The sequence below is a fragment of the Crocodylus porosus genome, unplaced genomic scaffold, assembly GCF_001723895.1.
Source record: "Crocodylus porosus isolate Cpor-Errol unplaced genomic scaffold, CroPor_comp1, whole genome shotgun sequence".
Classification (NCBI taxonomy): domain Eukaryota; kingdom Metazoa; phylum Chordata; order Crocodylia; family Crocodylidae; genus Crocodylus; species Crocodylus porosus.
Genome location: NW_017728948.1, coordinates 46,039,430 through 46,062,266, shown reverse-complemented (window position 1 = coordinate 46,062,266; position 22,837 = coordinate 46,039,430). Strand labels below are relative to the sequence as shown.

The following is a 22,837-nucleotide window of genomic DNA, read 5'->3' as shown; positions in this document are numbered from 1 at the left end:
CCTCTCTCTCTCCTGAAGCCCATTATACTCTTCAAGGCTACGGACAAACGTTACACATAAAACAGTTTAAGTGGTCAGAAGTTGGTTTAAACTTGTAACAGAACAGAGATGTTCAGTGCACATAAACCAGTTTGAAAATGACTGAAACTGGTTTGAGATAAGCCTGGTTGAATGTAGTATCAGACTTAACTGATCTGGGTCAAACCAGTTTATGCAATGTCTGTCCCAGACTCCTTGCTAGTTTAAGGTAAACCAGACAATCCTGGCATGCTCTCTGGGCTGGGCAAGGCTCTCTGCTCCACATCAGGTCTGGCCCCTCCCCTCTGCTCCCTGGCCAGAGCTCTGGCAGAGACTTGCAGGCACATAGCTTCTGCCTGCTAAGTAGGGATTATTCTCCCCACTCCTCTGCCTTATGCAGACACCTCAGCATTAGTTAGCAGACCACATGCTGGCTACAGTCTGTGTTGTGGGAGACGACAAGAGCAGACAGGCTTTTTGGAGCTAATCAACAGGTAGCTTAATGTCCTTCCTGGGAAAAGCTGCTTAAGAAGAGCATGAACTAAAGGACAGAGGCTTTGTTTTCTTAATGGGTTGATAAACACTGATTTAGGGGTGATAAACATTCCCTGCTAGGCTTCTTAGGAGGGGGGAGAATAATAAGATCATCCTGCCAAGGTCTGGTCACACCACCCCTCAGTGAAGGGAGAGCTGCTGTAACACCCCCCAGCTTCTAGCCTGAGCCACTGCAGGCATGTGCCTGAATTTTTTTCAGTCCAGTGGGGATGTCTGTGCTGTTACAAACTGGTTTAGCCTAGCCAGGTTAGATTAACCTGCAAAGATTGAATCAGTTTAGGCTCAGGCTTGTTGAATGTCTGTCCCTAGCCCAAAACATTGTATAGCTTCAAAGCATTCCTTCTTGATAGCCGGCCTATTAAAGTTTTAACAAAACAGGCAGGGAGGGACCATCATGTTACAGTTGCTATTTGCTTGATTCCTGTATTGGGTCATCCAGTTGTGAAACTTGTTTTTGCAAGCTTTTGATTAGTCCAGAAGTTATACTTCAATCCAACAGCATGGATGTTGACTGACTGAATGGCATACCTTGGGGCTCCGATCAAAGGACACAGTTTTGGGTAGTTCTTTTAACAGTGGGGCAGAACCCAAAATATTCTGAACCGGTAATGGTCTATGGAGACATTTGCAAAAATCCAAACAGACATTGAATGCCTGTTCCAAGAAATATGTCTTAATCAAGAGAGAATGCGTCAACAAGGAGGATACAGTTACATAGATAGATGCAGTTATTTATGAATGGTTTAGTATAATAAAGCATTGGGTACATTTGTAACAAGCACAGAAGATAAAATCAGTTGGAATTGCTTCATTTCCCATCGTCCCAGTCATGCTCGTGCATTTGTGTGTGAGTGTATTGTTACTGGAGTTTGGCCATTTAAATGTCATGTGTAGGTCCCACTAAATAAAATTTGTCCCCAGAATTTTCTGGGATCAGGTTTTTCCTTAGCTTTATTTAATTTCCTAGGGTTTCTTCATTTTTTCAAGAATCTGTATTTTCTTGTAGTGCCAGACTTTTTCAATCTTCAGAATTTTGTGATAGCCAGAATGTGGGACTGGTTTATCAAACCTGTTTAAATTCAGGTCCCCAGAGTCCCTAAATAAATTCTGGTTGTCTTCTGCCATACCATCTCCATCTTTATAATAATCTTTGAATATTAAGGCTACAAAACTTGAACAAAATATATAGCAGTTGACCACAGCCAAGCCATCCCTTTGTGAACTGCTGGAATAATTTCTTCTGACTTTTGTTCAGCATGTCCCTTATCTGCCCATTTCCCAACTCTATCTAAATCATTAGGTTTCAATCTTGTTGTCCTAATTCAGCATATATTTTTTATCATCAGGAGATTTTACCTTACAAAAATTTCCATCCAGGTTGTTGCAGTGTAAATAAATGTGTAACTAGAAAATAGTCCAAATACTCCTCCTTGTGGCACTTTAACTTTCTTCCTGTTCAGTTGTTCACAGTGTAACTTCTTTAACTTTTTCCTGTCTAAAGTGATTTGTGTTTATTCAGCCACCTTAGAAATCATGCTGATCTGTTATTGCTTGGGGTAGTTGTGCCTCATTCCTTTTTTAACTCTTTTTTCTTTTCTTTATACAATAAGCTACTTTATTGATATTCTTTTGTTGGTTTCCATTTCATTATTACAACTGTTTCTTCTGTTCCTGTCCCTTGGGGTGCCTGTAGACATGTGGGACATGTGATCCACATTGGAGCATGCTAATTAGCCTCAGTGTCTCATGTATTCAGCATCTCTGCACTTCAAAATGGCGGTGGAGTGCTGTAACAAAAACTCATCAAATGAGCTCACCACCTCCCCTGCCATTTTGAAGGTGGGTGCTGAATATATGAGATGCCACAGATGTTTCAATTAGAGCAGTTCCCAAGAGCCACTCTAATACAAGTGCTCCCTCCCCCCAATCTCTGGAGCATGTGTAAAGAAACTCTTGGATGCTACATTATGTTTACTTTGAAATTTACATGTCCCTCAAAGCAGTCCCTTTTTCATGCAGAGAAGACATTGAATCCTCCTTTTGTAGACGTAATTCATACCTTCCAAGGCACATTCAGTTCTCTATAGAAAAAGTTCCTGCATCCTCTTCCCTTCCTCACCTCAGTACTAAAAGCAAACAAGTTCCAAGAAATACATCAGATAAAGACACAAAATTAGACACGTAAGTAATGCTTGAGCAGTGGCAATCAATCTAAATTGGGGTTGCCAGAGTCACTGAGATGTCTCTTTGGCAATCCCTTGCAGTCAGGGATGAGTGTCTTCCATAATTATTTGTGTGTCCCAAGATAGCTACTGAGACCTATCTGGGAACAACAGACTCTACTGCAGCTTGGACTTGATTTTCCATTCGGGGTGGGTAGTGCTGAATTCTTGATTTAGTCAATGACATGCTGTTTCTGCAACTCCCACTTTTCCATCTCCTGTTGTTGTCACAAGGTTTCAAAGTATACTGAGATCCCTACAGCGGACTCTTCTTCCATATGGGCCAGTCCTGGCAGTAATCTCGTGTGAGTTGACATTGATGTTGCTTCTTTTTAAGTTGGCATTGAGGACATCCCTGAAGTGCTTTCTCTGCCCTCCTCTTGAGTATACATCTTGGCTGAGCTGGGAGAATAAAACCTGCTTCAGGAGTCTGGTGTTGGACATCCTGATGACATGGCCACCCAACAAAGTTGATGTTGGATGATCATCACCTTAGTTCTCATGGTGTTGCTTGCAGGAGGACACTAATGTTGATATATCTGTCTTCCCACTGGATCTGGAGGATCTTCCGCAGGCTGCATCATGGTACTTCTTCATGAACTTTAGATGTCTTGAGTATATTGTCTATGTCTCAGCTCCATACAGCAAGATGGGAGTCATGACTGCTTGATAAACTGTGAGCTTGGTTTCAGAGCTGATGTCATGATCTTTGAACACCTGTTTTTTCAGGAGTCCAAAGGCTACATTTGCACATTTGGGGTGATGTTGGATTATTTTGTTGATGTCAGCCTTGTGCTGAGATGGCTTCTGAGGTACAGGAAATACTTGGCGTTCTCCAGAGTCTCACTGTGGATCTGGATTACTTGGAACTGGGAACTGTTTATTAGGAGTTTGTTGGTGAAGGACCTTAGTCTTCTGAATATTAAACCTCAGTCCCATTTACTTCTATACCTTGGTAAAGACATTGACAATTGCCTGGTCTGCTTCTGAGTGAGCACACACCACAGCATCATCAGGGTACTGGAGCTCAATGATTGAGGTCGGGGTCATCTTGGTTTTGGCTCAGAGCTGACTGATGTTAAATAGGTTAAACAGCTTACCATCCATTCAGTAGTTTGGCTCCACCCTGACAGGAAGCTTGTTGGTGGTCAGTTGTATCACTGTGGCAAGGAATATTGGGAAGAGTGTTGGAGTGATAACGCCGTGTTGCTTAACTCTTGTTTTAATCTCAAAGTGATCTGTGATGGATCCATTACTGAGAGCCACTGCTATCATGCCATCACAGAGCAGGTAGAGAATGGTGACAAATTTTGGTGGGCATCCATACTTTGGAAGGATCCTCCACAATGCTTCTTGACTAACAGTGGTAAAAGCTTTAGTGGTGTTAAAGAAGGCCATGTAAAGAGGCTTATGTTGTTCTCAGCATTTCTCCTGCAGTTGGCAATCTGTGAAGATTGGCAATTATGCCTCTTGATACTCTAAAGCCACACAGAGATTCCAGGAAGAGCTCTTTGGCAAGTGGAAGGAGATAATTTAGGAGGGTTCTTGCAATGTTATTTCCTGTGGTGGACAGCAGCGAGATCCCTCTGTAGTTTCCACAGTTGGACTTGTCTCCTTTCTTGAAGATTATCACAGTCGTGGCATCCCTGATGTCATTTGGGATTTCCTCCTCATTCCAGTTCCTTAAGATGAGAGCGTGAAATTGTGCTGTGAGCTCCTCTCCCCCACTTAAAGATTTCCATAGGGATTCTATCTGCTCTAGAGCTAGCCTTTTTCTTCATTTTCTTGATGGCTTTCTTTATCTCTCATTAAGGGATTCTGTGATCCTCTCTGACTGGGTGTTGTGGGATGGAGTTGAGAACACTCTCATCAACAACAGACATTCAATTGATAAGGCCTTCAAAATGCTCCTTCCTACGAACTTTGATGATCCCCTTTCCGTGATCAGTTCTCCCCCATCCTTAGGTCTCAAGGGGTTTGGTTCCCGAGTGCTTTGACTGTAGATAGCTTTGGTGGCACTGAAGAAACTGTGCATATCATAGATGTCAGCAGGATGTTGAATCTCCTTAGCCTTGTTGTCTCACCATTTATTCATCATATTGTAGGTCCTCCTTTGAACCTGTGCCTTGGCTTGTTGAAAATTCAACTTCTTTTGCTTGGAGTTGGTGTCATTTTGCCAACCTTGGCACTGAGATGTTTCAAGGAAGACATGGCTAGGAGACGGATAGCAAATATTAACAATAGAAAAGTTAACATTCTTGAGTTAACATAAATCAGAAAACACTATCTAAATGTGTTTTCTTTTTAGCAAATTCAGCAAGTACCTATGAGCCAAAACTCTTCAGTTTAAAATCCTAGCTCCAGCCAGTCAAGGTAAAACTCATATTGCTTTTATTGGGGCCAGAGTTCTACCTTTAATATTTTCTGGTATTAGCACAAGACCCTTAGCCCACAGATGTCCATTTTTTCTAGTGTCTCATTTGTTCTAACATAGCACAGCACATCTTACATGTCTGTGATCACAGGGCAGTGGACCCAGGTGGTCTCTTCCAGTCCAGTTATTCATCTAAAGAGGATGTTTTCCCCCATTATGAGATTATTAATTTTGCTTGTTTGTTTGTCAATAAAGTTTTAATATTAAAACATTTCTTGAATATTGTTATGTTTGGAATTTTGTCAGAGAAAGACTAATTAAGGATTTATTCATTAAATAATTGACCATCACATGGATTTCAGGCTCTGTGGTTTATCGAATCAATAATTGCATTTTAGAAATTCTCTTTTTCCCCCTCAGCTTGAGTTAGTAAAAAAGTAAGCATTGCTATTCTAGGCCATCTCAAACAATAACTGATATTTTCAAATGCTTTCAAAATAAATTGATGCCCTGAATCAATCAACGTATTATATGGTATTTAACTATGTAAGTAAGAAAACAGTGAAGCACATTGAGCCCATTCTGTTCAAGTAAATAAAATATTGAGTAATTTTGGTTTTTTTGCTTTTTTTTTTTTTTTTTTTCTCAATTATAGGGAAAAGACATGTATCTCATACTGGAAAACGACATGTTAAATTTGGTTGACCCAATGGATCGCACTGTTCTTCATTCCCAGCCCATTGTGAGCATCAGAGTCTGGGGTGTGGGCCGTGATAATGGCCGGTGAGTTAGAGTCTAATTCTTTGCTGTTTTGTCCAGTTAACTTCTACAAATGCAGGATACCTATGCAGTGTCGAAATTAAACAAAGCTTTGAAACAAAATGAGTTTCAAATTTTCGAAAAATGAAAAAGTTTTGAAACGTTTCAACTTTTGAAGCCAGGCTTGCTATAACTAAACAGAAACTAAGGAGAGGGAGGGGGAGGAAAGGACTGCTCTGATATTGACATCTAGCTCCCTGTTCAATTCCCCAGCTCTCTGATCATTTCCCCAGCTCTTCCCGGGAGGCGTGGGCCCCCGATCTGCATGCAGGGTTTCAGCAGGCTGCCACTGAAACTGCCCCCCAGGAAGAGCTGGGGAAATGATCAGAGAGCTGGGAAATCGAGCAGGGGGCTAGGGAATTGAACCAGGAGCCATGGAAATGTTCAGGACTCCCCAGCTCTCTGATCTTTTCCCCAGCTCTCTGATTGTGGAATGACAGCAGGCTGCCACTGCTGGCTGGGACTGGCACTGTGCACAGCATGTGACGAGTGCCAGGAAGACTGGTGCTGGCCTCAGCCAGCAGCGGCAACCTGCTGTCATCCCGCTTGCAGATCAGGTGGCCCAGGTCCCCCAAGAGGGCTGCAGGGCTGTGCAAGACTCCTCCTGGGGGGCCTAGTCCCCCAGATCTGTGCACAGGATGACAGCAGGCTGCCACTGCCAGCTGAGGAAGTGGCAGCACCAGGCTTCCTGGCACTCAGCACAGGCTGCACCCAGCACCAGTCCCAGCTGGCAGCAGCAGCCTGCTGTCATCCTGTGTGCAGATCCGGGGGCTCATGGCCCCTTGGAGGAGTCTGGCATAGCCCCGCCTGGGCGGGCCTCCAGATCTGCACGCATGATATGAGTTTTTCTGTCAGCAGTTTGAAGTACAGTTTCCCAGAAACCCGTGCACCTATCTCCTTGAAACTTGGCAGCTTCATGCCCTCAGAAGGGACTACCATCCCCGCAATTTTCATCCACATCAGGCAAGAAATGACAAAGTTATAGGTATTTTCATGATTCCCCATTACTTCCTATGGGCAAAATGTCAAAACGTGTCAAAACAGCTAAACAGTTTAAACTAAACAAAACAGTGCTTTGAAACAAAGCAAAACGATGAAATGAAATACTGTCCCTTTGAAATGGAAGTCAAAATGACATGGTGCTGTTTCTCACAGACCTAGTATCTAGAGCTAAGCAGGAAAGTGTGTTCCTGTCCTGTGTTTGAGATTTAAAAAAACCCCTGTCATTCAAGAGTGAGTTGAATTAGAATTACCATACGTTTGTTTTTTTCCAAACATGTCCTCTTTTTTTGCCCCCAATCTCTGTCCAGGTGGGTTTTTTAAATCTGACCAAATGTCCAGGGTTTTCCTTTGTTCCACTGGTGGGAGCAGGGGAAGGATGATTGTCGGCAACAGGGAGCACAGATGTACCTGCAGCTGCAGAGGTGCATGCAGACACACGTGGCACTTCCTGTTACCTCCGATTGCCCTCCCCCTTCTCCCACCAATGGAGCAAAACAAAATCCCAGAGATTTGGTCAGGGCAGGGGAAGTGTGGGGGCTGGGGCTGCAACAGGGCAGGGGGATGGGTGGGAGCTCCCTGCCCCTTCAGTTGGGGAAGGGGGCAGGGTACCCTTTGAGGGCAGCAGAGAACTCTGTAGCCTGTTCAGTAGCACAGGGGTCGGTGCCTGTGCTTGCAGGGGCTGAGTGACCAGGAGATGCTGCCTGGGCTGAGGGGGGAGGAAGGGGGCTATGGCCAGGCTGTCTGGCCCTGCAGAGCAGCTCCCGCCCATCGTGGTGGTGAGGGGGGTGCCACAAGCCTTCCCTTCTTCCCCTTAGCCCGTACTGGGGATGGATGGATACACTCCGCCACTGCCTGCATGAATCAGAGCCAGCCACTCCAGCCTGGTCAGGATGAGGACAGCTGGGGCCCTTTTGGCAGGGCTGGGGGGCCAAGGGGCTGCAGATCAGGAGTGAAGGGCGCTGGCAGGGCTGGTGGGGTGGGCTGTGGCTTGGGAGTAAGGGGAGCGGGGGGCAAGGGACTGTGTATTGGCAGTGTGGGGCACTGGCAGTGCTAGGAGACTGCAGGTCAGGAGTGAAGGGCACTAGCAGAGACGGGGAGTGAGAGGTAGTGCTGCAGGTCAGGAGTGAGGGGCATCATCATGACCCGGTACTGCAGTTTGGGAGTGAGGGGCACTGTCAGGGCTGGGGTTAGTGGGTCGGGAGTGAGGGTCAGAAGCAGGGCGGTGGGGGGGGCTGTGGCTTGGGAGTGAGGTGCAACAGAATGGGCAGGGGCAGGGCACTGGCATGTCACTGCTTCCCACTGTCATATCCCCCCCCCACCTTTCACCCCGTCTGTATCACAGGTGTCCCCTTTTTTGGATTTAGAAATATGGTAGCCCTAGTTGAATCCTAGAACTTTGAAAGGTTTTTTTGGGGAAAAGAAAGAGATTTACCCACACAACCCAGTTATTAGGATTGAATTAGGCAGAACAAAAGGATTTGAGAGCAAGTGCCCTAATCACTTATCTGTTTACTGTTTGGAGGAGTCTCTGATTTATAGCAGAAATTCTGTCCTGGCCTGGAGAAACTTTTTCTCACAAAGGTTTTATTAAAACCAGCATATTCCTTAAAAAAGTGGTTTTGCTGATTTGGCATTCTCTGACATGGAATTCCTGCATTCATCAATTACTGACTTGCTATCCCAAAAAGGGATATCAGCAAGCATTTTGTAAAAACACTGGACTAATGAAAGCAGTACACCTGGTAGTTCAGTAAACTCTTGGATTTTTTTTTTTGTTGGCTGGCTTCTGTGTTGTTGGCTTCCCTGGATTGTCAAAATGGCAATTAACGCTTCTTGGCACTAGAAATGCACTGAATTAGAATGGTTTTGCATGAATCAATTTTTGTAAAAAGCGTTAGCTTGAGAACGCTGGTAACTGAAAGTCCCCTATTGAATCAGGAGGCAGTGCTGAGAGCCAAACTATCTGTCCTGGAAATATGCTTCCACTTGGCCCAAAGCTTCCAACTTACGGTGGGTGGGAGAGTTGGGTAGGTCATTTTCATATCCACTCAGCATGTGTCCTCTCTTTTGGAAATGGTAAGTGACACCAGGAACAGTCAGGGTTTAGTGATGCAGAGGTTCAGACTTTGAGACCATTGGCTCATTTCATAGCATGCTGCCAGATAGCTGTTGGATAATCATGACTTCTGGGTCATCAGTGACCTGGTTTTCATTTGAACCAGTAATCTTGAGGAAAAAGGTTCTGTGACCGAATATTATTCCCTGGAGCCTTTTGCGCTTTTCTGTACACAGGCAATGTTTGTCTTACTGCATTTTTACTTCCTTTGGTTCTGATTTTTGAGACATTTACAAGGGCAAATCCAATTTGAAATGCTGGGAAGTAAAGAGGTTTTAACTTTTCATGAATAAAACATGAAAGTGCTTTATTTGCTTGAGATGAACCCAATTCCATATTTCCCCTTCAAGTCAGATTTTGTAGTAGGTGTCTTTGGTTAGGAAATGGAGCATCTTTGTGGACATCTCGATATGGTAGAGCTAAACAATAAAAGCACATTATATCAAAGGGTTTGAAGGACATGGAAAGGCTTTTACTGCATTCCAAAATGATTTATTTGCAGAACTGGGGGGAGACTGTTTTGTTTTTCTGTTACTGCTTTCAAGCATTTCACATATTTTGGATAATTAAGTTATGTTAATAATATTTCTCAACAAAATAGTAAATAATTGCCAACATAGCCCATCACATTTGTCCACCTCTGATGCCACTTGTTTTAAATATTTAACTGGTCACAGGAGCTTTTAGCATTTTTGATGTTTAAAATGACATTGCTGTACCTAACTATTTTCATTATACATTTAGAATCATTTCAGATAGCTGTACCTGTTTGGCTCAGAGCAATGCTGAAAAAAGTTCATGTGCTCATGGGTGACATTTTTTTCAAATAGAAAGCCTCCACAAGCCTCAGTTGCACTGTATAAGTTTTAGATTGTGCGTGCATGTCTTTGTGCATGTGTGAGAGAGAGAGAACAGAGAAATGATCCAAATAAGTCTGTGCTGATGGCAGCATTTGGCAGGAAGTGGAGAAGAAGAGATGGAATGTACAGATTAATTAATCTAAAACCTTCCATGCACGGGCCAGCAGCTTGGATATATCAGCATGGCACAGTGCAGCACTATCGAGAAGTTAGCTCTGGAACCAGATACAATATAGCTGCAGGGCTTATTAGCCTAGGAGAAACACAATGCTGACTTGTCCATACTGCTTTTGGGACACCAGCTAGTATCTCCACATGGCACTGCACTGTGCTCTGTAGATAAACCAGCTCATTCAGAGCCAGCATGGCATTGTGCAGACACTTGCTGTAATTGCTGCCCTCCCTAAGGGCTGGACATGGATTTTATTCCTGTCCAACTTTCTGCACGAAGGGTGGTTACTCTCATCCATCCATATTAAGAACAGTTTGTTTGCCATAGATAATCCAGGCCATGAAATAGAAATATAAGTCAAAATTTCGATAAGAAAGAATCTGCGCCCCTTCTGGGGGTGGCTACCAAATCTCCTGAGAAGGAACATTTGTGATATCAGCAATGCTGGAAACCAGTTGGAAGAGATGATAAATAATTTTTGCCCTGGTTTTAACATCAGAAGACAAACTTGTATGAAAATTGTGCTTCATATGCATACAAGAAATTATTCTTTCTTTTTGGTCACTGTAGGTTACAGCAAGAGGTAAACAGATTTACCAAAGTTTTATTATATAAACATATATAATATCATTTGCTGGTACATATAAAAATATCCCTTCTAGATTTGCTGTCCTGTGGTCTAGTCCACAGATTAAACCCAGCCTGTGGAGTACCATAATCTAGCCCCTGATGTTGCCCCACTAAAGCACATACTGCACCAGACCAGCCCCATGTACAGAGCCCGGGACATGTGCTGTGGCACTCATTGGGGCTGGGTCCTGGGCTGTGCTGCCCATGGTGGCTGACCAGCTGGCATCCTGGACCAGCCCAGGCAGGTGGTACATGTGCTAGATCAAGCATGAAGGTGGGGGAGGTGGGGATCAATGGGCCTGATCTGGCCTGTGGGGCTAGAGGAGTTTGATATCCCTGCTCTAGTCTTCCTCACTTTGGCTACTTCTGTTTTCAGAACCTTGGGGGAGGGCAGGTGAAGAACGTCCTTTTCCTTGTATGAGTTCTAGATCTAAATGATTGGTGTATACTATACTGCCTTCAAATAATGGAGTAGATGCCATTAATTAACTGGTAAATTATCTCAAAGCAGAATGAGTCAAATGGCAATTACAAATACTCAGATTTATGTGAATTTGGGGATTTTGGAGGCTCCATGAAGTGAACATTCTTTGTAGATCAGCAAAGATAATGCAGCATTTGCTGAATAAGCCCCAATAACCCGCCAAAGAGAAGCTATTGTGATAAGGGAGACTTTGAAGCATACCTGGATTCCAGGGTTGGAGAAGTTGAAATGCAGCCCATAATCTTGCACAGGCTACTGGGATCAAATTGGAGCACTCCATACTGTGACTCATCCTCCCTGTTGTCTACACATCTTCATCAAAATGGGAGTCACTCCACTGTTCTTTTATACGTAAATTTGCATGCAACCCTCTGGCAGTCAGCATTTTGATCCCCAAGGCTAAGTACAGACATTTGGGGAGGTTAAATCAGGTTCAGAATGGCTGCCTGATTTAAACATAGCTTGCCCAGTGCTGAGTAGAGGGACAAAAAATTATTTGGGGGGGCTGAGGGCCTGCCCCCCCACCTGCAGATCAAACCTGCCCCTGCTAACCCATCAGTGGAACATGCCTGCCTCTGCTACCCCACCCGTGGGATGCACCTGTCCCCCCACCCCTTGTGGGATGTGCCTGTCCCCCTGTGCTCCATGGCTCATGGCCGCCCTCCCCACCCCACCCACAGCTCATGCCTGTTCTCCATTCCCTGGAAGACCCCAAATCCCCTTCAACCTGCTGAACCCCCTACCGCTCCACTAGCCCCCCATCCTGACTTTCCTGATACGTGCAGCTATTTTGAATCAATTTAACTTCCCTTTAATGCCCCCAAATGTCTATACTTAGCCCAAATGGACAGTCAGACAGCAGTTCCTGATTACAGCAGTTGGGAGAAACTGCTTTTGTCAGAGAAAGAGAGAAAGTAGACTATGTGTATGTTTTTGTGACCTGTACAGATTCATTTTTAAAGATGTCTATAAAATCATTGCTTCTAGTACACAACTCTACTTTCATTTTGTATGTAGATGTTAATAGCATGTAAATATGCAATAATGACTTGATTTTCATTTGCTGCAATACCCTGCATAGTAAAAATACTCTGTTTTTGTAAAAGAAACTGATAATTTTGAATAATATTGATGGTCATACCTTATGAATACTGAGCTATTTGAAACCCATTGCTATCTTCAGGTCCTTATTTTTAACAGTATTTTGCTCATAGTAATTTATTTGGTTAGGTTTTGCTTTGGAAGATGAAAGGTTTTCTAATGATACCTGACCAGATGATTTTCTAAGCCATGCAGTAATGAAAGATTGATGAAATACAGAGATCTGGTGATGAAAATTTAATCTGAGGATATGTGTGCTGGCTCACCTCAGGCAGAAAAGTCTTCTGAGAGACTGTAATAATTCTCTCCATACGCTACCTTATTATCTTGACCTCTAGAGTTAATTTCTTTTTAATACAGTTCTGTGATAAGCAGAGGCTTCAGGATTTACTTGACCGTTTTGCTGACTTAAACTGTGTTATTATTTTATATGTTGAAATGTGATAGCCCTTGTCTTCAATTAATCATGCTATGAAGTACATCTAGCTTTAAGGAAGACTCTTCTATCTTTATAAAACAGTTAACCCAAAAACTTCTACAAGGATTTTGTGCGTTTGTGAGTGTGCAGCACACAATTACTGTGCTGAGGCTAAATTACTGTATTTGATCTCTCTCTCATACATGCACACATGCGCGCACACACACATGCACACGCTGTGACTTCAGAATAATCATGAAAGTAATACATGTATCCTTTTGTCATATTTGTTTATATATGTAAAATACATCACATAATTTAAGGATAAAAACTATTTTTCAGAGTCATTCATTAAATCTCTTTCTTGGTTGTCTTTGAGAAACACGAGAGGAAATGCCAAATCCAGGCTGTCTAGTTTCTAAGCAGCTGGGGACCACATGCTGTATGGGCTGCACCAGTGCAAGCCATAGTCCCACCAAACCATACACTGCATGGGCAGCCCCCACCCCACTGCACTGCATATGCAAGTACCCCCAACCAGTGGACTGTACACATGCAAGAGTACCTCCCCACAACACCTTCCCAGCCACAAACTCCGCCACTGCAGGCTTCCCCATTTCTGCAGCCTGCACCATGCCACATCACCCTGCCAGGGCAGGGGCAGCAAGCAAAAGCCAGAGGAGGAAGAGGGAGCCCAGAGACCTTGATGGCAACAGCAGCCTGTGGAGTGATGGGGGGAGTGGCAGCTGGGCAAGAGCCTGGAGGGCACAAATTAATCCTTCCCAGGCCACATATGGTCCACAGGCTGCCAGTTAGACAATGCTGTCCTAAAAAATAAGGAAAGCTTTAAATGTTACTTGTATGTTGTTTGATTTTAAAGATGACTAAGGTCATTGTTGGATGTTGGGATTGTTATATTGTGGGGAAGTCAGTGAATCGCACTCTTAACTTTACAGAATCCATCCAACAACATACTGCAATCACTGGTTAAAGAATAGTGAACCAGGATTTGTATTTTTCCTGACTTCAAAATGTTTCAGAGCTTTGATATTACAACCATGAAAAAATAAGTCCCCGAGAGCTGTGAAATAGGGTATTTTTTTGTAAGCTGCATGATTACTTTATTAAACACTGCGTAGTCAAATTCAGGTTTTGTAACTGTTCTGCTATTGATGTATACTGAGTAGAATGGCAAAAGGAGTAGCACACGGAGAGCAGTGATAGCAGGAAAAATAACAGGAAATTTCCAGTCTGTACCAAAATTCCCATTCACACACAGCTCTTTTGTCTTTGTCACCTCTCTTCTCTCCGAACATAAATTTCTGACCAGTACAAAAGGCAGTGTCCCACCTACTAATGCCCTATTAGCACATCTCCCTGAATTTTCTCCTTTCTTCAGTTCTCCTTCACAAATACAGAGCCCAGTCTGAAGTCTCTGTCTTGATATTTAAAGTCCTCTCTGAGATTGTCCAGCACTACCTGAAAGATCATAACTCCCTCTACACCTATGACTTCATATAACACTTTTGTTCTCCCTGAAGCATGTCAGTCAGTTAAAGAAGGCCCATTCACACAGGATGTGGAACTGACTGTCAAGCAGGAGAGGACTGATGCACTCAGAGTTAAATATAAAAGATTATTTTCTGTTAAGGTATTAAGTTTTAGTCGCATACTATATAAACAGAAAAAAGATCCTGTAAATTAATCTGACAAGCTGGGTATGAAGTAGTTGAGACAAAACGAGGGTGTCTAACTGCTATTTTTTAAATACACAGTTATAGGAATTGCAGTGCTATCTAAGTACACTGGAAGCAGTAGAATAATGTCTTTCCATATGCCTTTATGGTATCTTAACATTTGGTTAAAAATCATACCTTTTGTGCAACCATCATTCTGTCTTTTTGGGTGCTCTGTCCCTTCACCTGGGATATCTTTTTTCTTGACTCTCCACACCATAGTGTATACATCAGAGGAGGGAGATGAGGAAATGGAAAGACTGTCAAAGAAAAGAAGAGAGAGGTCATAGTTTCATAGTTAGTAGGGTTGGAAGGGACCTGAGCAGATCATCGAGTCTGACCCCCTGCCTTGGCAGGAAAAAGTACTGGGGTCAAATGACCCCAGCAAGGTGTTCATCTAGCCTTCTCTTAAAGACCCCCAGGGTAGGAACCAGCACCACTTTGCTTGGAAGTTGGTTCCAGATCCTAGCCGCCCTGACCATGAAGTAGCGCCTCCTGATATCTAACCTAAATCTACCCTCTGCCAGCTTGTGACCGTTATTTCTTGTCACTCCTGGTAGTGCTCGGGGGAACAGGGATCCCCCCAATGCCTGCTGGTCCCCTCTGACTAGTTTATAACAGGTCATGAGAGTTCAATACATGGAAAGAAAGAGTGAGGCCTAGATTGCTGGAAACTGTGTGCATCTACATGTTCATTAATGTGCCATTGTTGCTGTGCATTAAGCTTAGTACTTACATAACCAAGTGCTAAATCAATGCACAGTAACTGGTGATACTGCACAGTACTGCTAGTGCGCGGGTTATTACAGATGCTAACTGCACAGTAACCTAATACTACTCCACAGTAGCATATTAGCATTGGTTGTGCCCAGCACACTACTGTGCCAAGGTTATTAGGCTACTGTGCAATTAGTGTTTCATGTAAATGCACCCACTTACTCATGGAAAAAGGTACAGACCAACACAGCAAAAAAGATAACCTGAATCAAACCCAAATAATTCAATAAGGTTTAAACAGTAGGAAATAATGGTGACAAAATATAAGTCACCAAAATGTATCCCTAGAGAAACTGTTGGGTTTAAACTAGTGGGTAAAGGACAGGGGTGGGCAAAATACGGCCCGCAGGGAACGAGCTGGTGCTCAGCATGGGGAAAGTGCCCCCCCCCCTTCCCCTGCTGCAGCCACTCGCTGACCATGCAGGGCTGTCGTGCCTCTCTGCTGCGTTACCTCTGCCCCATGGGAATGGAGAGCAGACACAGGCAGCCCTGCACAGGCTTCAAACAGCTGCAGCATGGGGTGCCAGCCACAGGGAGGGGGAGTGGCTGCTTTTCCCCCACGCTGAGCACCAGCTTGTTCCCCACCGCTGCTGCTAGCCTGGGCACCGCACCAGCTGTGGGTTCACCCATCGGGGCTGAGATGTGGCAGCAGCAGCATGGCAGAAGCTGCTGCTCAGCACAAAGGAAAGTGGTCCCCCTCCATTCGCCATCGCTGAGACTGCACTGTGCCTGCACTGTGCTAGGCTGTATTGCGGCTGCTTCACTGCCATTGCTGTGCTGCCCAGCAGCTGCTTCACATGGCCGCTGCTGCTGCACCAGGCAACACAGAGGCAGCAGTAAAGCAGCTGCACCATAGCCTAGTGCACCATGGGCAGGCAGCCACACTAAACACTGCCTGGCGGTGCTGAGCGGGGGGGGCCGCTTTCCTCTGTGCTGAGCAGCGGCTTCTGTGGAACTAGCTGGTGCTCAATGTGGGGGAAAGTACCTCACCACCCCGTGGCTGGTGCCCTGTGCTGCAGCCGCTCGGAGCCCAGCCCAGCTCCACAGACCTCTGCCAGCCCATGTCCCATGCTCCTACCGCCCTGCTCTGGGCCTCGCCAATGCTGGCCCCAGGACACCAGCACAGGCCCAGCACTCCCACTCGCTTCCCCTGCCCCCACCACCACTTTCCCTCCCACCCGGTGACTCCTGCCTGCATGGCTGGACTGCACTCAGGAGGAGCCGGTCTGGCCCTGAAGACCAGGGCAATCCCCACGGTCCTCCCCTGCCTCCCCCCACTTCTTACCTCAATTTCCCTTGCTGGTGCAGCCATGAGCAGTCCCACGGTCCCAGGCCAGAAGGGGCTTCCAGCTGGGGGGCTGCTGTTGCAGAAGCCTGTTGGGGCTTTCCCTGGGTCCTACTGCCCCTGCCTCCTGTCATCCTTGACGGGAGCCAGGGGCAAAAAAATATTAATTTTCTAATTATTTTAGGGGCCCTGCAGGCTGGATAGAATGACTTGGTGGGCTGGATTCGGTCCTCAGGCCATATTTTTCCCACCCTTGGTTTAGGACCTCTACATTAGGTACTTAAGTTCTGAAAATTTTGGGTTGAATTACTGTAATATAACTTGTTAAATATTTTATTTTTAGATTTGATTGTACTGTTGACTTGGAGAGGGATAGAAGTATCCTTAAAAGGTATCCAAGTAGGAGAAACTACGGTGGAAGGGGAAATTATCACAGTGAGGTGCTAAAAGCTGTAGGGTAGATAGAATGACCATCAAGATAGTATTTCCATTAGGCACTATGTAGTTGAAACCTCAGTGAAGAGTCTCCCATTTTGCACACTACCTCTCTTACCTGAGAGATTTTGGGTCCATTTAGATGTAACATATATTTGAAATGCTGATAGAAATGGTGAGTATGTTATAAGATGTATCTTTTATGTCCTGAAAGAAGCTACTTAAACTAGATTAGACACAAGTGGTTACCAAGGGTTGAAAATTAAGCAGATTTAAATATAAACAGGGTTTATGCACCTGCCTCTTCTGAAGAGATAACAGCAATTCTAAGAGTGCATAATTACTGCTTGAATTGCAAACCTTGAGACACCATTAATCAATATTATTCATTCCCTAGGCCCCCCTTTAACCTTGAAGTAAGGACAAAATATATGAAGTGTCCTGCTTTGGGACATAGGACAAGGATTCTATTAAAGAAAATTGACTTTACAGATTTTGCTGAGCCATGTTTTTAATGGGTGTGTTGACTCGGTGCTGATATTCAGTAACTCATGCCTAATGTTCACTATATTATTTCATAGTCTTCTTCCTCATTAAATTGTTCTGGCGCAGTTTTGTCTTGTAGCCAAACCCTGAGTCATTTCTGCCTTGCTTTCCCTACAAAAATTGTTGTAATCATAGGAAATGGGTTAAAACTTGCTTCTGGGTAAGTATGCAACTTTACAGGTAGGGCCACTATGTAGCAAGTGACATCCCAGAATGAAGTATAGGTTTAAAGAGAATCTTAGCTCATGGAGCCATAGTTCTGTGGTGACATGTAGTTGGCTTGCGGACAAACTAAAAGGACCACAGCAAAGGGTTTTTTTTTTTTTAGCAAAGTAGAATCATCAAAGGGAGAAAGACACTAGGAAGAGCATGGTGCAGGAGAAAAAGAAATGGGCTTCAAAAGAAGGATGGATTGTAAAAGTTCTAAATGGAGACATACAGAGAGAGGAGTCTAGAGCTATCACACAGTGTAAATGAGTGAATAAATGGCAGGCTGATTGTAGGGTTGCCACTCATATTGAAGTATATATGTCAAGGGGAGAAAGTGTGTAACAGCAGAACAATATGGTTACATTCTCTACCAATAATGCATTTAAATATTTAACTGCCACCTGAAAAGTACCATATTTTCTTGAATGCAGTATATCCCCAAATAAAACATTCACCATGTTTTTGGAAGGCAGAATATAGAGTTTTCTAGATTCATGGCTGACTGTGAGATGCAGTAAGTTCTTCTGAAAACAGAGTATCCAGGAAGTCCCAGGAGACAGATGGGTGAGGCAACAAACAGCAGGAACTTCCTGGTGTGGCAGACTATCTCTTAGGATGAGACACTTTCTGGACACTTTGGGCACCTATGCACTTGGCAGACCTCTCCTCCGATGCGTGCTAATTAGCACACGTCAGATCAGACTCAGTTAATTGAATCTGCGGTGAGTCTGCTGGAACATGCTAATTAGCGCACTCCAGCAGCCTCCACATCATGTGTACTCAGCATCCCCATGTTTAAAAATGGCAGCAAGGGTGCTTTAACTAAAGCTCATCAAACGAGCTTTAGTTAAAGTGCCCCTGCTGCCATTTTGACGTGCGGGACACTGAATACATGTGACACTGAGCCACTCCAATTAAAGCAGCCCCTCCGCCGTGGAGCATGGATATACATGCCCTCTGTCAGACAAGGTTAGGCCCCAGACCAGGGGTGGGCAAAATGCTGCCTGTGGGCCAGATGCAGCCTGCCAAGCCATTTTCTCTGGGCCGTCGGGCCCCCAAAAATTTTAGAAAATTAATATTAATCTGCCCTGGGCTGCCTGTCATGCGGCCCTCGATGGCTTGCCAACTTAGTAAGCGGCCCTCCGCCTAAAATAATTGCCCACTCCTACCCCAGACCCTTGCAAGGGCAGTAGCAAGACTTTTGGTTCTTTAAGTAGCTCTTTATAAAAGCAACAATGTATAGATAAATAAAATGTTTCCACATCATGAGCCTCATCATTAAGATCTGGGTCTTAATATTCAAATGCAATAAATGGACTAATTTTGGTTACATTAGAAACTCTATCTCTATATGCTATTCAGACAGTTGTGCCTTACTAGGGCAACACAGATCTCAAAGCCTGGAGTCAGGTGTTTGGGAGCTGCCTTAAGGGAGCCATCTGTAGAATGAATGTTCAGACCGCAATAGACAAATCCAGTGTTGGCCAGTCTTTGTGAAATACTGCAAAACCTTCCTAAATTATAAAGTTTTTCTGCCATATCTAGATTCTCAGCATCAGCCGCTCCCTTCTTTTGTCCTCTCATGTATTTTCCCGCAAGCTTTCCATAGCTCAAAAAAGGAAGAACACTGGATGAAGCAGTGTTAAAGCTGGAGCAGTTTTGCTCCATCTGTATTTTTTCCAGCTTGTCCATGCATAACATTTAAAACATACCAGCTACTCCCTTTTTGAAATTGCTCTAAATGTGAGTGCGTCCATACCCTGAAGTGTCCATTAACAGTGGTTCTGGTCTGCTTTAAATCTGAAGATCTGAGCCTGGAAATGCAGCAGCAACATATTATGTCACTATTTTTTTTATAGAATGGCCCCCTATCCTCCTGTCGCAGGGGCACTCTGGTGCCCTGCTCCTATGAAGGGATACAGGTGCCAGTTGCTGCAGTTGATCAGCTGACCAGGAGGGGGCAGGGCCTGGAGTATATAAACAGCCCAGGCTGAAGCCTAGCAGGCAGTTTCCCCTCTGGCAGCTGAGGAAGGTAGAGCTCTGTGGAAGTAGGCAGAGTTGAGAAGCCTGAGGGCCTGAGCAGCTTATGGGCAAGGATACCAGGTAGAGGAACCTGTGGCAGGGATGGAAATGATGAGTAGCCAGAAGGCTTAGGGTTTGAGTTTGAGCCAGGAGGTTTGGTTTTTGTGTTATAGCTGGTTGGCTTATGATGACTTTGTTTGTTATTACACCGGAGGACTGGGTGAGGCTGTAGGGGTTGGAGGAGGCCTCATAGGAGCGCCCCAGCAGTGTGGGGGTTCCTGGTGCCAGAGAGGGCACAACAGTGGATTTAGGGCTAGGTAAGCCTGAGGCCGCCTGAGCCGGATAAGGATCATAGACCTAAGAAGGGGTCTGGGGGCCAGGTACGGCCAAGGCCACCTGAGCCCCAGTTGTGAGGAGCACCAGAGTGGGCACCGGCAAGAAGCCCAGAGGGTGCTTGCATTAAGCCCTAGGGAGGGCGTATAGGAATAGAAGCCCCAGGGAGGGCACACAGGAAGAGAAGCCCAATTGCAAGGCAAAGCCCAGGGAGGGCGCACGCGGAGGCAAGCCCCAGTGTGGGCGGAGCCCCAGAGGGGGCGCATAGGTGAGGAGCCCAATGAGGGCATGTGCCCAGAGGCGAGGAGCCTCAGGGAGGGGCGCACAGGCAAGAAACCCAGAGAGGGCACGACATTTAGGGGGCGTTGACCCCAGCCCGGGGGCGCCACCGAGTGGGCGCCGGCTGCGTGACAAGCCCGGGGGCGCCAGCGAGTGGGCGCCGGCTGCGTGACAAGCCCGGGGGCGCCAGCGAGTGGGCGCCGGCTGCGTGACAAGCCCGGGGGCGCCAGCGAGTGGGCGTGGAAAGGAAAACCGACTAGATAACATCTGGGACATCAGCGAAGCTTGGGGTGTGGTACAGGGGAGGTTGGAGCCACGCGTAGCCCATAAGGCTGGGGTGCACCAGGTCACTCCATACAGAATAGGGGCCAGGATAAACAGAACACCGTGTCCATGGGGGACAAAAGGCAGCTTCCCTTATAAAATTAGATAACAGCAAAGACATGGCGGGCGAGAACAAGGGTGCTGGATCGCCTGCTTGGCACGGTAGGGGGCATTAGAGAGATCACGGCCGCTCCTAGGGCCCTGCGCCATGACACCCCCCTACTAAAATATTCTAAGCCAGGGGTCAATAACTTTAAGCCTGGCACTCGGATCTAGCTGACAAATAGATTGGATCCAGTCTGTGAAGGTCTGTTCTGGCTCTCATTTACTAAGAATTTGATTAGTTTGATCTGGTTCATGTTTTATTAACTGCATGCCAATCGCCTCTGGCTGCTCCAGTCAGTTGTTTCAGCCTGGGTCATGGGCTCTTCCTCCTTGCTGCAGCCTCTGCTTACTATCACTGAAGTAGCCAGAGGTGAACAGTGACCCACAGCTCCAGCTGGGTCACAAGCTATGGCCCTTATTAGTAAAAAAATTGTTGATCCCTGCACTTCGTAAGCTAAAGATTAAGTAGTTCTGAATGTCTCAATATTCAAACAGATTAAAACACAGCAGTTGTTCTAAGTCTCCCAACACAACATGACCTTTTATTTGGTAATGTCTTTGTGAAACCCTTACAGTTTTACAGAATTTCCTTGCGCAGTTTCCAGAAATGTAGGGTTTTTTTGTTTCAGTTACAATTCTTTATTTGTTTGAGCCAACTGCTGTATTGCCAAGCTCTAAACCTGCAGTGATGTGATATTTTGTACTTACTTTTAGAGTAATCACTTTTAGTTTCAGTTGTTTATTAACATTTTCTGTGCAACAGAGCTATATTGGTCCAATTCATTGTAGGAAATGTGGCTGCATTCCTAGTTTTCTTTGTTCAGTGGGGAAGTAGATAATTTATTTTACCTAGTTAAGGACTGCATTATTAATCACGGTTTTATAACTACAAAGTTTGCAAGAAAGGTCGTTTTTGACCAATGTACAGATGCTGCTGTGCCAGATATCTATACCTTGATTATCTTCCTGGCTCAGCCCTAACTGCAGCCAGGTTACATCAACATTGAGGTATTATATTTCAGATGGGGACCCACTAGAGATCATATGCTAGCTGGGGAGAGCTAAAGGAAAGGCTTCTGGTCTGTACCTCTGGTATGACCAAACCTACTTTGCCTACAAAAAATGGGGGTGTTCTTACCGATGTGGGAGCTGGCTATGCTGGCTGTGGACCAGCTAAGCTCACCAACTTCAGAAAAAAATCAGGTATTTGCTTCTGATCTTTTATGCTATCTGAGTAAAGCAAAATAGCTGGAACCCAGCAGAGAATAAAATCAGCTATCTGTTGCAGGCTTGTTTTATATTGATTCTCTTAGGTATGCTATTCTACAAAGTCTCTCCATTCTAACTTTCAGTATTTTGGTCACTATGCTAATGCTAGTTTAATGAGTACAGGCGACCCTTGCTATTCATGGGGGATACATTCTGGAGATCCCCATGAATGGCAAAATCCACCAATACAGCACTGCATTTATAAATGTCATGAGCTCAGTGCCCCCAGCAGCTGGGGGGCGGGGGGTGGGCACAGCTGTGCTGGAGATGGCAGGAGCCCAGTGGTGGCAAGTGCGGCACTCCTGTAAGTGTATTTAAGATGAGGGTTTGGCATTCGCGAATATTTGAAACAGCAGATGCTAAACCAGGAATAGCGAGGGTTTCCTGTAGTGAGGGCCTTGTGACTGTCACAACCCAGATATGGGCGGGGGGGGTCAGGGTTCAAAAGCCAAGGGTCAACCATACTGGATGTCCAGATGCTAAAACTGAGGGTCACAGTACCAGATGTCAGCCTAAGTCTGAGATACCACGCTGGGGCTAGGGCAGACATTAAAAAGCTGGAGCCTGAATTGATTCAACCTTTGCAAGTGTAGCAGGCGTACCTTTCAGAGCTTGGGTTGAGTCCCAGGCTTGAGATCCTGCTGTTTTGATTGGTGGAGCCCATCCACCAATCAGGAGGCAGCAAGAGAAATAACATCATGCCCCATTCCCGAGGGAAGGGGGAGAAAAGCTCCCCTGGACCTGA

At 45.2% G+C, this 22,837-nt stretch overlaps 1 protein-coding gene across 15 annotated transcripts in view; it reads left to right on the top strand.

Moving 5' to 3' along the window:
• Nucleotides 1-22,837, top strand: part of APBB2 (amyloid beta precursor protein binding family B member 2) — a 373,280-nt gene that overhangs the window by 302,855 nt on the left and 47,588 nt on the right. For 10 of the 15 annotated variants that reach the window (XM_019552764.1, XM_019552769.1, XM_019552770.1 and 7 more), the window contains 2 exons: nucleotides 5,825-5,952; nucleotides 14,785-14,790. In XM_019552764.1, coding sequence (XP_019408309.1) covers nucleotides 5,825-5,952; nucleotides 14,785-14,790 — 134 coding nt within the window. The remainder of the gene's footprint in view (nucleotides 1-5,824; nucleotides 5,953-14,784; nucleotides 14,791-22,837) is intronic. The other 5 variants (XM_019552777.1, XM_019552773.1, XM_019552776.1 and 2 more) reach the window with 1 other exon arrangement.